This window comes from Palaemon carinicauda, chromosome 6, assembly GCF_036898095.1.
Source record: "Palaemon carinicauda isolate YSFRI2023 chromosome 6, ASM3689809v2, whole genome shotgun sequence".
Taxonomy (NCBI): domain Eukaryota; kingdom Metazoa; phylum Arthropoda; class Malacostraca; order Decapoda; family Palaemonidae; genus Palaemon; species Palaemon carinicauda.
Genome location: NC_090730.1, coordinates 113,850,625 through 113,865,624, shown reverse-complemented (window position 1 = coordinate 113,865,624; position 15,000 = coordinate 113,850,625). Strand labels below are relative to the sequence as shown.

Below are 15,000 nucleotides of genomic sequence, written 5' to 3'. Positions count from 1 at the left end.
CAAGACAACAGGAATTAAAAAGCAATGTTCAAACTCCTATTGTCACCGCAAATCTTCTGGTCGAAAGAAGCCCCACCTCCTGATGACGTCATAGCCAATCACATTATCTCCCATGTTAAACAGCGGTCGCAATATATCCCTTCAAAAATTTCAAACCATACTAACTTATAATCACTTTAAGGGGATGTGTTGTGACCGCTGTTGATGCAGGAGAGGTGACGATTGGCTATGACGTCATAGGGGCACAGGGCTTATTTTGGCCAGAATTTCTGTGGCGAAAATAGGTCAGTTGCCATGTAAATAGCTCAAGCATAATCATCCTTACCGAGGCTTCAGGGGATTCATTCTGGTATGATATGATTGTTTGTACTGTTGTCGCGTTGGAACGTGGCGGGAGCGGTGCTTGCAGCGGAAGTTTCAATATCCGTATCCAGGAAAAGGAATTTGCGTCCTTTATGCTGTTGCCCATCTGTAGCTGTAAGGAAATAATAAATGAAGGTTACACAGACTGACAATGAGCAGTGTAAAACCCACTTCTATACTGCAACCTTATGTCTCATGAGGGAGATATATATATGACCAATGTACGTGACCCGTCAAAAATGTCAGATAAATATTTAGATAGATATGTGCGCACACACATCCTCTTCTCAATAGAGTATGACTACTCGAACTCCCGCCCACCCAAGGGATGGGGAGAGACCGAGTACTTATACGTCTGAGCGTGGCCGGAAAGAAATATATGCGCAAATATATATATATATATATATATATATATATATATATATATATATATATATATATATATATATAAATATATATATATATATATATATATATATAGCCAGACACTTACTCTTTATTATATAGGAGAGCTTATCATAAAATTCAAGTGGCAGCTTAAAAGTGACCAATACTATATAAACACTTTCAGCGCCAAACTCATGCAAAAATTGTTCCCCTGTGAGTGCAAAGTGCATTTTGGGTAGACATAGTTTATTTTGGTTTTGTTTTCTCAGTAATAGGTGGACCTATATTTTACAATCCTGAATACTTCCCTAAATTATATATATATATATATATATATATATATATATATATATATATATATATATATATATATATATATATGTATATTTATACACACACACACACACACATATATATATATATATATATATATATATATATATATATATATGTATATTTATACACACACACACACATATATATATATATATATATATATATATATATATATATATATATATATATATATATATATATATATTGTGTGTGTGTGTGTAAATGTGAGAAAATCAAGTAATGCTCAGAAAAAAATGCAATATTTTGTAAACATTTTCACATCATAAGTCCTTTGAACACAAAAACTGTGAGAGCATAAGAGTCTGACTTTTATTTAACTTTTTAGACGAATGAATATCCTTTCCAGTGATATTTAATTTCACATATTACGTATAAGTACTGTACTTATAAATTAAATAGAAATACTAATAGAAACTCTATTATAAGTCCACTTAAAACTATGTAAGCAAATAATTTCATTAAAAAGATTATTGTAACTTTATTTGTTACTTTAGAAAGTTTATTTAGGTCTCATATTGAAGTTTATTAATTAATCACTATTCTACAATAATTATAATAACGTTAAACAGATAGAAGTATGGAAAAAGGATTGTTATCGAAGTGGCAATTACAAGATTGTGGTAGTTGAAAAACTGACAATATATTTTTTACTGTGTACTTGAAAATATTCAATTTATATTAATATATAGTATTACATATTTTGTAAATATTCTATTTTCGTAAATGATAATAAAAAATTATGGAATTTCTCGTGTTTTTCGATTTTGACCACAAGATTCCGTAAGTAGATAATTAGCTTGAAATGACTATGGTAACTTTACTTTTCTTTTAGAGTTTATTTTGTTTCTAATTTAAAGATGAATAAAATTATGACTATTATCATAATAATATTAATTTCCCTAAAACATAGAAATAAGGAATATATTAAGTTAAGCTGCTGCTATATAGTTTTATTTCGTAAATATTCTATATACACGAATAATAAAATAAAGAATGAATTTCTCAAGTTTTTTTCGATATTACGTGCGAGATTGCATAAGTAAATAGCTTAACTAAAATAGTTGTGGTGACTTTAATTCTTACGGTAAACAGTTTATTTTAATCTAATTTTGATGGTAAATCAATTGAAATAATTCCTTCACCTATAATAATTCCCTTAAAACATATACAACTATTGGAAAATCGTCAAAATGTTGCCTAATGGAGAAGGAAGTCAGCAATCAGTTCATTTTTTGAACAAAATGCTTGGTGCTATAGTCCATTTCTTTTAGCGATGCATATTTGCACCGACTCGCGGCGGTGCCCTTTTAGCTCGGAAAAGTTTCTTGATCGCTGATTGGTTAGAATTATCTTGTCCAACCAATCAGCGATCCGGAAACTTTTCCGAGCTAAAAGGGCACCGCTGCGAGTCGGTGCAAATATGCATCGCTAGAACAAATGGACTATAGTATTGTACGACTTCGTTATCAGTCTGACTTGCCTGATATCTTGCCAGTACATGACGAATGGGTTCTCTTTCCTCCTGAATTCGATCTCTTGATGACACAAGGGCCGATGTTTGGCCATGGCCTTCAGGGAGTTTGGTGCATCTCCCATAAGGCAGATTGTGCCACTACAGTAGATGCTTTTCTTATAAAGCTCTTGTACGAGATTAATTGATTTCTAAAAATTATCCATGAAAACATGGTAACCTTGAATTAGCGCATGAAAGCGACCACACACACACACACACACACACACACACACACATATATATATATAAATGTATATATATACATATATATATGTGTATATATATATATATATATATATATATATATATATATATATATATATATACATATATATATATATATATATATATATGTGTGTGTGTGTGTGTGTGTGTGTGTGTGCGTGTGTGTGTTTGTGAGCGATAGGATATGTGAAGAGAGTGTATATTTGCTTGCTTGATTCAAATGATTTTTAGTTTGTTTGCTAGAAAATAGATTCAAGTGAAGGTGAGTCTTCAACTAAATTGTCTGGTGTTCACATAAAGAGAATCTTATGTCTAGGGTTAGCTAAGGAGGAAACTTTCACAAAAGAAATTAATCCTTTTATTATGATATGTTTGCATGGTTATCATATGTATTACTGTTAAAACAGTATAGATAAATATACTTTTGACTGAGTATATCAACTAAATTTTAAGCAGGGCCTTTCTTACAATATTTGCTATTGCTAATTTGATATAAGGTTACGAAATAATGAACCATCCACTACGACTTGACAAAAACCTATAATGATTTTTGCACCATTTCCTCTCGATTCTTCAATGATAATATTGAACAATTTTTCAGATGTCAGCAGCATCCAAGGGGATTTACTATGGCAGAATTAAATCAAGTAACGTTTTCGTTATGTAATTTTACAATCATATTCAAGATTAGCCACCAAGTGCCTCCTACACTCGACAATTTAAAAAAAAAAAAAAAAAAAAAACCTTATCACAGACCAATGATGTTCAAGAATGTATGTTCTGACATTTTATAAATTGGATATCATATTGCAGATTTTGAGGTAAGGAACTTAGCTTCTAATTCTAAAACCAGTCTTACACTGACTTACTTCTGTGAGGGATCTTTCCACAAGGCGAGATCGCAGAGTAATGTTGACATACGTCCGAGGAAGGAGTGCGCCAATGATGCACTGGAATGTCAAATACTGTATTTTTTTCTCGTGGACATGTTGAGGTGGAGACGGCAGTCCACTGAAGCAAGAGAATTGAGGTGAAAATAAATAAATGTAAAACGATATTAGCATTATAATGACACATAAATATCCCAACATCTAATGTCTTCAAAATCTACTCAGTGTTATCCAGCTTCTTTCTAAATGAGCAATACTCAGATTTTAAAACTCAAACGTAAAAGAAAAAAAAATAAATAAATAAAAAAGATGTGTACCTTATTTCTAGAGAAGGTTGAAAAAAATCGCCATATTCATCAGGCTCTGCGAGAGTCTCGACATCCTTCTTCAAATTGAACTCGTTCACTTCACCCCCGGTGTATTTGCATGAAATGTTTGCTCCATGGAATTTTGGCATTTCCAACAAGTATAGGAAATAGAGACCTGATCCATGAAGATCGATGAGCCAAGAGCGGATGAAAGATTACAAGATCAGTAAGTTATATACTTTAGTGCAATAGTTACAGTCCTTCAACAATTACAAATACTACTCTACTTTATTCCATATTTTTCTAACAAATATTTCATATTATTAAAGGTCTAGGCTATAAAGTCAATCTGATAATACTCGTGACAGATCTTACCATCAAATTTGAGTGGCCAGAGAATGGAAATTTCTGTGCTGTAAATGTCAAACGCCTTATTATTGAATATTTTATACACGTGAATCACCTCAGGACCGAGTTCTTCTTCTCTCTCTGCTTTATGAGGTTGCTTGTAAAACTCCGAACTGTTGTATTTAACTTGTGGTGTACTCGAAGCGCCTCTGTGTATTACAGAGAAATAGAATATTAGGACTTTACGAGGACAATATTTCTAAACGATACCATATTTATAAGTCTTATATCTTCAATATAAGTACTCTATGAAGTCGCACTTCAACCAAATGACAAAATAAGATAGCAAACCAGTGATGTCCAATAACTAATGCCATTAAGGATTTTTTATAAATATTATGTAATAGATTAACTAATATGAATGTTCCTACTTACCTTGTGATATCCAGTTCAGCTTCAACGGCAATTGGAATTTCGAAGTATCTACGAGCATCCTCCGGGTTTACAATAATGGCAGAGGTACTTAAGGATGCATTCACCCGGAAATAGTTTTCGTGCGTCTCCAAGGAGTCGACGAACTTACGGGTTGTTGCCATTGACAGTACGAATTTCACCTGAGAGTTAAAAAAAGAAAATACCTCAGAAGAATGTTGGGAGTTAAATGGCAGGACAGGATTATAAATGAAACTATAAAAGAGATTAATCGAGTGCCATATGGGGATGAGATCATGGCGAAGGGTAGCTGGAGATGGTTTGGGCATGCTCTTCCCACTCCCCTAGAGATTAGTTCACCAAACTTTCAACTGAGCTCCACAAGGCACTAGAAGAGTTGGAAGACCCAGGACAAAATGGCTTATGACTATGAAGCGTGAATTAGATGATGAATTGAGAAGTATTGAATTAAAAGCTCAAGATAGGGAGTCCCTTTGCGTCAATTAGCGTAGCTCAAGATGATGAATGTTGAGGAACATCAGGAAACATTCTTTAAAGACGGTTAATATTTTACCACTTTTCTTGATTATCGGATAAAAAAGGAATAATACCTCGGAAGATCATAAAATAATATTAACTGATGATCACGATTTTATTATGATTTTTTTTTTCATTTAGTAATAGAATTAAGGAAACGATTAATTCGTTGATTCTAGGAACATCATGAAATACATAAAGAGAGGGCCTCATGTATGTTCAAGTCCTTAAGAATGAAATTTAAGGAACTACCAAGTTTTTAATGGTTTGAAACATGACAGAATAACATTCCATGAAGTGTTGAAAGATTTTTTTTTTTTCAGTGGGGTGGATCAGCAACAAAACGATAAAGTTTTCATGCAGTAATCTGGAAATCCTTTTAACATTTATTCTTAGATTTGCTTATGTCTAAGTCTTGTCTAATAAAGATTTGAAAAAAAAAACCTCCAACCATAAAAGTTTTTTCTATTTTTTCAGGTTTTTTTTTTCAGATAACTGTAACAGTTACTGAATTTATTTAATTTCTCATCCACTAAGTAGGCCTATCTGTTTTTCGGTACTATCAACCAAAAGTTTTAGATTTAGTGTTTGTGAAAGATATATCTTTGTGCTTTATCAAGACAAGTATTAGCAAAAAGGGCATTTTTGTCCTCCATTTAATCAAACATGAACAATAATATGTTCATAAATAACATAAAGACTGCAATCAGTCACATGCACAAGGCGGTAACATTAAACAATTGGGCAGCAAAAACAAAACTTCTGCAATAATATTCGATCAAAACCTACTTTAATCGTTTAGCCATTCATAACCCAATATTGGTTGCCAATTTGTTTTTGGCTTCTAGTCATCCAAAAATCAAGAAAGAGGCAGCCTTTGAGTTGATCATATGTGTGTTATGTCTCCGAGATATTTTATGGCAGCTCAATGTCCTGTCCATTGCTTCTTCTACTAACCAAAGATATTTAAACTTACACATCTCTTCTAGCTCTTGATTACATGGAACCAAGACTCAGTAATCAATATGGGTTTAAGTGGCCTTTTTTTCAGAACAGCAACCTCTCGCCTCGTCTGTTTTGCTTCGAGCCTGGGCTGGAAAAGGGCATTAGGTTGCCGGTTCCATTGACTCAATACCTTGAAAATATCGAAACTCTCAGGTACATTCCAATCCTTCAAGTCCAAAAGGTAATTTACAAAAAAAAAAAAAAAAATAAATAAAAAAAAAATAAATGATTATTTTCTAGTCACCTGAACATTTGAACTCAACAACCTCGATACCCAAAGCCTTGAAAAGAAAGAGCTTGAGAGCCTACCTCAGATTCATTGGTGAGCACTCGGGCCACATTGCAGATTGTGCCCACTTCCCTTTTCTCATCACAAGACACACTTTCAGTTAAGGATTGGAAAAGGAGGTCTCCTTCAGCATCCACCTGCGTGAAAATTTAGATAGTTATTATTAGCCAAACACTGACTTACAAGCCAAACATTTTCCATTAGTCATTCAGATATACAGTATATTGTTATAGTAAAATTAGAAAACCTATGCATGTTCCTTTATTAAAGAAACTTATGATAAGAATTATAATATTATTTTTAAAAAGTGTTTCAAATTATGTCTTACAGGTCACTGTTTGATAATGCTATACTTGAATTATAAGCACTTCTTTTATTGTGCTGAATATATGAGGTTTAGAGCCAGGTAAATTTATAGAACATTTTAACTGTGGAAGAAATTAGGGTACAAGATGTATTATATATTTCTTACAATAATAAAAAGTATATTTATGGTTTCAGTACTGCATTCCAACGCCAAGAAAAAAAAGTTTCGTGCGGATTTTTTTTAAAATGAATGTAATAGTACAAAAAATCTATATTCAAATGCCAAAAGTGGCGTAAAATCTGCCATTTGAGTCATACATGCCCAAATGAAAGAATGCTAATGAATTCAAGTATGTTTTGTTAAATTGTTTTTTGTACGAACGGAAATTGAATATGAAATATCATATCAATAAGTTAAAATATACTATTTTTTTCTCTCAAAAGAACCTAATTGATATATAAGGTTTACGTAAATATACTGAAATTCAATAGAGAGAAGGATAACATGATATAAAATGGGTCATAAATTTTCATTTAACTTCCGATTGTGAGAACGAAAATTTTTTTAAACTTTACAGCCTTAGAAGTATGATTGCTTATTTTCTTCTATATCAAGTGTGATGAACCAAAGAGAAATGGCGTCTGAAAAGCCAGTAAACTCGACCTACTCACATGTAGCCAAACATTGTAGGCCGGTTCGCCAGGATTTCTCGCTGTAAAAGAGACATTGATTGTTGGTTGATCTTGTAGGCTATAGGACGGTGGCCTGTTCAAAGGAGAACGCATATTAGTGTTGTTACTGGAATAAGACTTGTCTTTATTAATTTATTCCTTCTGCGTCTGTGTAAATGAAATGCTTATTGCTGTTGAGGTTTATATGATTTGACTGCTAATTCCTTGAGTTTATTTTACCAGTTTTTAGATAAATTATGAGCAAATACTATATATTACAGTCTTTATTCTTTTAACAACTACTCTAAGATATAAGGAAAAAAAAGAAACACCAAAATATACGTTTGCTCCTGTTAAGCAGGGAGGTACAACCATCTTAACTCAGCAAATCTCGACTTGATTACTGCATGCGTAACTCCCCTTTGGCTGATACATTTCCGCACTATACTCATTTTTTTTTTAATGAGGCGCATTTGCACCGACTCGCAGCGGTGCCCTTTTAGCTCGGAAAAAGTTTCCTGCTACCTGATTGGTTAGAATTATCTTGTCCAACCAATCAGCGAGCAGAAAACGTTTCCGAGCTAAAAGGGCACCCCTGCAAGTCTGTGCAAATCTTCCTCGCTAAAGAGAATTGACTATAGGTCGAATATATATGTGCATTTCATTAAAATAAAAAGACAATGCGTCATGCATAGCAAACTTACTCTTCTATCATGAGCTGCAATTTACTCAAGCAGGACCCGGCCGTAGAGTTTTCACATGGCACCCATATGTCAAGTATTACTGTTTTAATGAGATCACTTCTTGGATCCAGAATGGCCTGTTTGGCAAATAAAAGTAATAAAAGATAGTATAGATGAGTAAAAAAGACTGGTCGGCAGTTCCAGTAATACCAACAGTAAAAAGGCTATGCTTTCCCTGCTAAAAACACGATTACAATATTCATTATTAAATCGAGCCATTCTTTTTCCTATATTTCCGCTTCCTTATAATCTAGACAAGATTATCAGGAATAGAAATTTATGGATGTTAAATTGCATCTCACTAGTGCAAGAAATGTAAACTTAATATATTTTTCCTTATTTGCGGGTCTTAAAACATGAAAATCATATTTATATTTACTGTACACTGTTTTTATCTGTATAATCATTGAAAATAAAAATATGTAGAAACCTAAGTTTCCAAAGGAACAATAATAACGGAGGATATAAACTGCAAAGCCATAAGCAAAGGTTTGAATATTCCGTAAATGATTAGCGAAATCACATCCATTTTTGATTGATGATATCTGACATAGAATAAGGAATATTAGTTTAAAGCCTATAATATTAGGGTAGACCACATACACTAGTTGTGGGGACATCATGCACTCTAAATGGACGCAAGAAATAAACACCAATATCGTCATATTATTTGGGAACTTTGCCTATGAAAAGATGAATAGCATGAACCTCTAAACAGATTATGAATATGACCATTAGCATGGAAAACACAAGTGTACATTTTAATCCTTCTTACAAGACGACACAGAAAGTACAGTAATGACTTTGGACAATTGATAATTTAACATCTGTATATATATATATATATATATATATATATATATATATATATATATATATATATATATATACATATACTGAAAGAGAGAGAGAGAGAGAGAGAGAGAGAGAGAGAGAGAGAGAGAGAGAGAGAGAGAGGTATGCTTGTGGATATGAATGTTACCAGGTGACTTATTTTTTTTTAAACACAGAGAGAGAGAGAGAGAGAGAGAGAGAGAGAGAGAGAGAGAGAGAGAGAGAGAGAGAGAGAGAGAGTGGTAAACGTATGCTTGTGGATATAAATGTTACCAGGCGACTTATTTTTTTAAACAAAATATGAAAAGGATCTATTTTTCGTTACACAAAGTTTAAAAAGAGGAATTTTTTTCTTTGTGAAAATCAAATGATGATATTGATCAAGATAAATTCCATACAATATAGTAATCTAAACCCCAAATGACATAATTCTGACTCTGGATCGCTTCCGTAAGCCTTTGCAAATAAATTTCTGACAAAATAAAGAATTTCTCACCTCCGACTTGTCCTTCTCGGCCATCTCAATTTCCCCTTGGATAATATAAGGCTTTACTTCTTCCAGCGTGGATTTCTGCTAAAAATGGATTATGATTAATAAGCATAAATTGTATTGTTTATTATGAATAAAGGCTAAGTAAACGCTCACTAAGGTTTAGAAGCATGTTTGGTCTAGGCAACACAACTCTTCCCTTTAGACATACAATGTTTATGTGAAAAAGATACCTGTGAAAAACTGGAACTTGTGACCTAGAGGTTCAAGTCCTCTGACCAGGTTTTAAACCTAAACTCAATAATACTTACTCTTCTTACTTTAAAGGCTGTTTTACTTTTCCTGGCACACAAGGAAACTCACTACAGGACTTACAAGATTGGTTTGTCGTATGCATTCTTAAGTATTCAGATGATTACACAATGTATTCTGTATTAATTGTCAAATCCACATTATTGAAGCACTTAGAAAACAAGAAAGTCTTCAACTTCTTGAAAGCCTTAATATCTTTAGTCTTTTCAGATGTCTAATGGGAGTTTGTTATATAGTCTTAGGCCACATATTTGAAAGCTATAGAACCTACAGTATAGGGAAATCCTATCTTCAATAATTAGAAACCATCTGTAACTATTTTTGTGTTACACGATTTGTTGGCTGCATGATGCGTAAAATTAATTATCTTAGATATTTCTGATATCTTGATGGATCATTGTACATATCTTAAACTATATTTTGGCCTTAATAGGCACAGGCAGTGTAATTCAATTAGTATATGAGTAATCCTTTCTTTGGGTCGGATACCTTTTATCAATATTGGTCCTCTCTTTATCATGTGATTTTCTAAGTTGTGATTCAAGTAAATTGTAATAGATGGTGTTACATTATTCAATCCTGGTATTAGCACAGTTAATCACAAGTTTCTTTACAGAATATTCATCCATATACTTCTTTACAAAAACAATATTTCTTAGGTGATGTCCGGTAATTCTTACCACAGTCTTTATTTGAGCACTGCGAGACAAACTACAGTCAAGTAATACACCTAGATCCCAAACTACTGCATATCTGGGCCAGGTTTTTATTAATATTTATTTGGATGCCACCCAAGTTTCATAAGTTGTTTTTCTTTCTTACCATCAAAAGCTTAGTTTTATTCTCATTTAGTTTTACTTGTTTAACTGTCATTTATTCCCTAACACTATTAAAAATACGGTTTAAAGTTTCAGCTGTATTATCAATGTCATTTATGAAGTAAAACTGTGCATCATATGCAAATAGTTAAAACTTTAATTTATGTCTTTGTATTACTTTAGATAGACCTATAGTATATATACAAAATAAGGTTGGGCTTAGTACACTTCCCTGGGGTACCCTGGGCTTCTGCTTAATGGTTCATGTGATGAGTGACGGTTTACAATTTTTACACATTGTAAACATTGCATATCATAATAAACATAGGATATCGTTATTTTAGATTTTTTTTTTTCAGTTTTTCTCGTTTCGGTATCAGCAACCATGTTTAGAATCTAGTTTACTGCTTTGTCTCTAATCATGTTCCCAGCGAAATTTACAACAAATTTCCATTTAAAGTTGACCTCTTATTAAGACCTGGTAAATATATCCTTAAGTGCTATTTCAATATATATTTTTTTCCTGTCAGGGATTTTAATTGATGCTTGTGTTGTTTTGATTACTAATTGATTTCTTCCTTAATTTTTTTCAACATATGTCATTTTTCCATTTTGGGAGGTGGGAGGCCATCAGTGTTTGAAGTGTTGACTTGATTGTTTCTATATTCTTCATTCTATATTTTGGGTTAGTATCCTGGGTAGAATTCACTGAGTCAACAGTGACATTCCCAATGTTGTTTTCCAATTCAGCATTTCTTGATTCATGTTCTATTGTAACGTTTCTCTTCTGCAGTGCCTTTTCCATTTTTTATATTTTCGTCTCTACATCTTCCTGTTTACAATTGCAATTTTAGCTTTATCTACAAACTTAGGACAGAACCATATCATTTTCACTATATTTGCATCACTGGAGTTAGTATCTATATAGAGACACTTCTTGTGGTAGTAACTATCACAAAATTCACATCCTATCCAATCTTTGCCCTTTCCCTTTGCAGATACTCACGAGGAGCAATTTCCTGGCATGGTGTAGTTTTATTTTCACTTATGTTCCTCCATAAGAATAACTACTATTTCAAAGTTTTTATTTACAAAAGTAAACGAGAACAACTCAGAGCAAGAGAGAGAGAGAGAGAGAGAGAGAGAGAGGGAGCACCAATAAGACGTCTACACTCCAGCGCCTTAGACTCTAAATTACTTCGTTCATGTAACTATAAGATGATAATAAATAATTGTCAATTATCATAAGCGTATAAGCTGTGCGCATTTCCAAATGCATTGTTCTTTCTATATATTTCTAAAATAATGACAGAATGAAGTTTTCCTTTGCTTTTCTAAACCTTTCTAATTTCTTTGAATTTCTTTACTGTGTAAAGGAAGTAAAAATCAAGATTGTCTCAGTCAGATAATAGTCTCAGTATGGGAAATAAAGATTTATTGCATTGCAAAAGCTATGTATCGTAATGATGCTGTTGCGCTCTCCAAATATCGGTAGTACGTGCAAGGATTGAGAAACAATATCAACCTAGGCAATTCCCTCACTCGTGGTCCACATTTTCAAGAACAAATCAATTTCTACAGCATGATTCAATAGATGGTTTATTAATGACTGCCAAGTTTGGGATGAAACTTCAGTGCAGAAATTAAATATTTAGCGACCTTAAAAGTCTTTATCATTTAAATCCCGCGGCCGAGAGGATTTATGGATATCTTCTATTCTATGTTGTAAAATCTTCTACAGAAATATATCCTATTATTCTGAGGAATTAAAATGGTTTCCTCAATAAGTTTGCGTCAAATAGTATCGTTTCATACTGGTGTTAAAAAATGTTTAAGATTTTAATGTCTACATTTTGGCCCTAGAGAATGTTTCAAGCTATAGTGGTATTCATTGCCACTGCGTACGTTAGAGTCTTGGGTCCATTGATATGGATTTTGTGTTCTAGCATTATCATAAACTATCGAAACCTGGTCTTATTTTGCTATAATTATTTTCAGAAAAACCTAGTTCCTTTACCTTTAGAAATACACATCATAACTATTGGATTTATCTTTCATGGTCTAATAAAGCTGAAAAGAAGGTAGGCCTGTCAAAAGAGGTTTTGTGTAACCCACTTGAAACACATGATTGATATATTTTTTTCGGTTTTGGATCATGATGCATATTCCAATTGGGCTACATGCATTTAATTGATATAAAATAGTCATTAAACCTAAAGTTGCTCTTATCTTATTAGGATAAAGTTTTTACCTTTTCCATAACACTGACGTCTTGGCAAATCTTTTCGTTTTCACGTAACTCAAAATTCAACTGGGTTGATGTTGCGCCATCTTTAAAAAATAATCTCCGCGGTGTCTGCTCCACATCGACGTCTACATTTAAGGTAAAATCTGAAAAGAAATAAAAGCCAAGGGATGACTGTGATGAATGTTATACCAATAAAGGAAGCATGACCATAAAATGTCAGTACATATATTCGTCCACCAACGAAATGAAATTCTTGATGCCGAATGGACATAACCAGAAGAAACATTATCCTTTCACAAAAAACAATTTCAGCTTCTGTAAAATATGCTTTTTTTATACATTCCTTTTAATCATTATATATAACTTATGAGTATATGTGTTAGTATTTATAAAACATATATAGAGTGACTGAATTTTCCATAGGAAATATCAAGATTATAGCCTAAATAGTTACTTCAGACGTCGAATACAATAGTGTTTGTAAGGTCAGTTTACATAGATCCTTGCAGATCAATTAATCTTTTATTTCATGTAAACAAAATGTTTAACATTACTTCCATTCTGGGGTGGAGATCATGAATTATAATGCACAATATAGTGAAGTCAATGTTGGCATTTCTTAAAACCAAAAAAGGTTTCCAGACCGTTAATATCGGCATTATTCGGGTGCCTACTCACAGAGAATAGAGGGCGGCGAGGAAGATAGCTTTGTGCTGCTGTACTGGAGGCAAGCTTTCATCTGAACGCAAGGGTAGCTTTTCTCAGCGGAAGTTTCACTTGTGTCAATACAGTTCTTCTCAGTAAGGTCTATTACTTTTGGGTTGAATGTTAAACTCCAGTCAACGGTTATGACCTCCTTCAATCTGGCAAAGATAAACACTGTAATGAACGGGAGTTTGGGGATAAGGTTGATTTTGTTTACGGAAATCTTTAATTAATTTGCTGCGGTAGAAAATAGAGATAAAAATATTTCTAATTTCTGATAAAGCATTAAATAGATTAAGTCAAGCAACAAGCTAGAAGTAAGGAACCTTGCATTTGAATAATCCTTTACTGTCTGATTAAAATTTCAGAATTACGTGAGGAAATGAGTGTCCAGAGAGACACCAAACCAGAAAGATCTACTTGGATCATTTTGTTTATGCATAAATTAGAGAACAGAAGACGTATGTGCCTAAAAGGAAATAAGTTTTCTGAAGAATTACTAAACATTGAATACAATACTGACATACTTACTCAAAAACCAGCACAATATCTGAATCATAAGCAGCAATAGCAAGCTGAGTGCCTATGTTTTTACCGCCAGGAAGGTTTTGGGCTATGCTAAAACCAAGACCAGAAATAGGTTGCGTGTATGCAGGTAATTCTGAGGCTTTGATCACCTGTAATTGGAAATGTTGGTCTGTAAAGGAATTACTCAATAAAGAAGATAAGTCTGGATATTGTTGGCAGATTACCCAATCAGAGACATGCAAGTTTATACATTCTTATATAGGTGTTCAACAGAAGATATAACGCAGGCAGTTCGATCAGTGAAGTTAAAAGAGGCATTTCGTAATCATCATAATTGAAAAGGCTTTACATACCACAATTTTTGTAATATTTTCTCCATTAAGAATATTTTTGCAAAAAGTTATTCTCTATAAATACAAAACACTTTTGCATGCTAATTGGTAACCAAGTGTTCTGTATTTATAAATAATAACGTTTTGCATATATTTTTCTTTAAATTACAGAACAGTAGGCCTATACGGAGAAAATGAAATTGGTATATTGTGTATTCTATGCTATTCAAAAGTTTTAGATAACTGGTGCAATACCGTTGTTCTAGACTTATGGGGGATCGGCTACCATACCTAAAACACTATAGATTGTTACTAGTTAACGTCATAAAAACGTTCAAAACCTTCTCCAGATCAACAG

General features: G+C 32.9%; 1 protein-coding gene across 3 annotated transcripts in view; it reads right to left on the bottom strand.

Moving 5' to 3' along the window:
- The window catches only part of LOC137642613 (integrin alpha-8-like), a 55,869-nt gene that overhangs the window by 8,836 nt on the left and 32,033 nt on the right, over nucleotides 1-15,000 (bottom strand). For 2 of the 3 annotated variants that reach the window (XM_068375317.1, XM_068375320.1), the window contains exons 11-22: nucleotides 14,314-14,459; nucleotides 13,756-13,940; nucleotides 13,081-13,220; nucleotides 9,706-9,783; nucleotides 8,337-8,452; nucleotides 7,633-7,726; nucleotides 6,675-6,791; nucleotides 4,827-5,005; nucleotides 4,419-4,600; nucleotides 4,053-4,218; nucleotides 3,715-3,856; nucleotides 326-475 (exon numbers count right to left, since the gene is read on the bottom strand). In XM_068375317.1, coding sequence (XP_068231418.1) covers nucleotides 326-475; nucleotides 3,715-3,856; nucleotides 4,053-4,218; nucleotides 4,419-4,600; nucleotides 4,827-5,005; nucleotides 6,675-6,791; nucleotides 7,633-7,726; nucleotides 8,337-8,452; nucleotides 9,706-9,783; nucleotides 13,081-13,220; nucleotides 13,756-13,940; nucleotides 14,314-14,459 — 1,695 coding nt within the window. The remainder of the gene's footprint in view (nucleotides 1-325; nucleotides 476-3,714; nucleotides 3,857-4,052; nucleotides 4,219-4,418; nucleotides 4,601-4,826; nucleotides 5,006-6,674; nucleotides 6,792-7,632; nucleotides 7,727-8,336; nucleotides 8,453-9,705; nucleotides 9,784-13,080; nucleotides 13,221-13,755; nucleotides 13,941-14,313; nucleotides 14,460-15,000) is intronic. The other variant, XM_068375318.1, reaches the window with a different exon arrangement.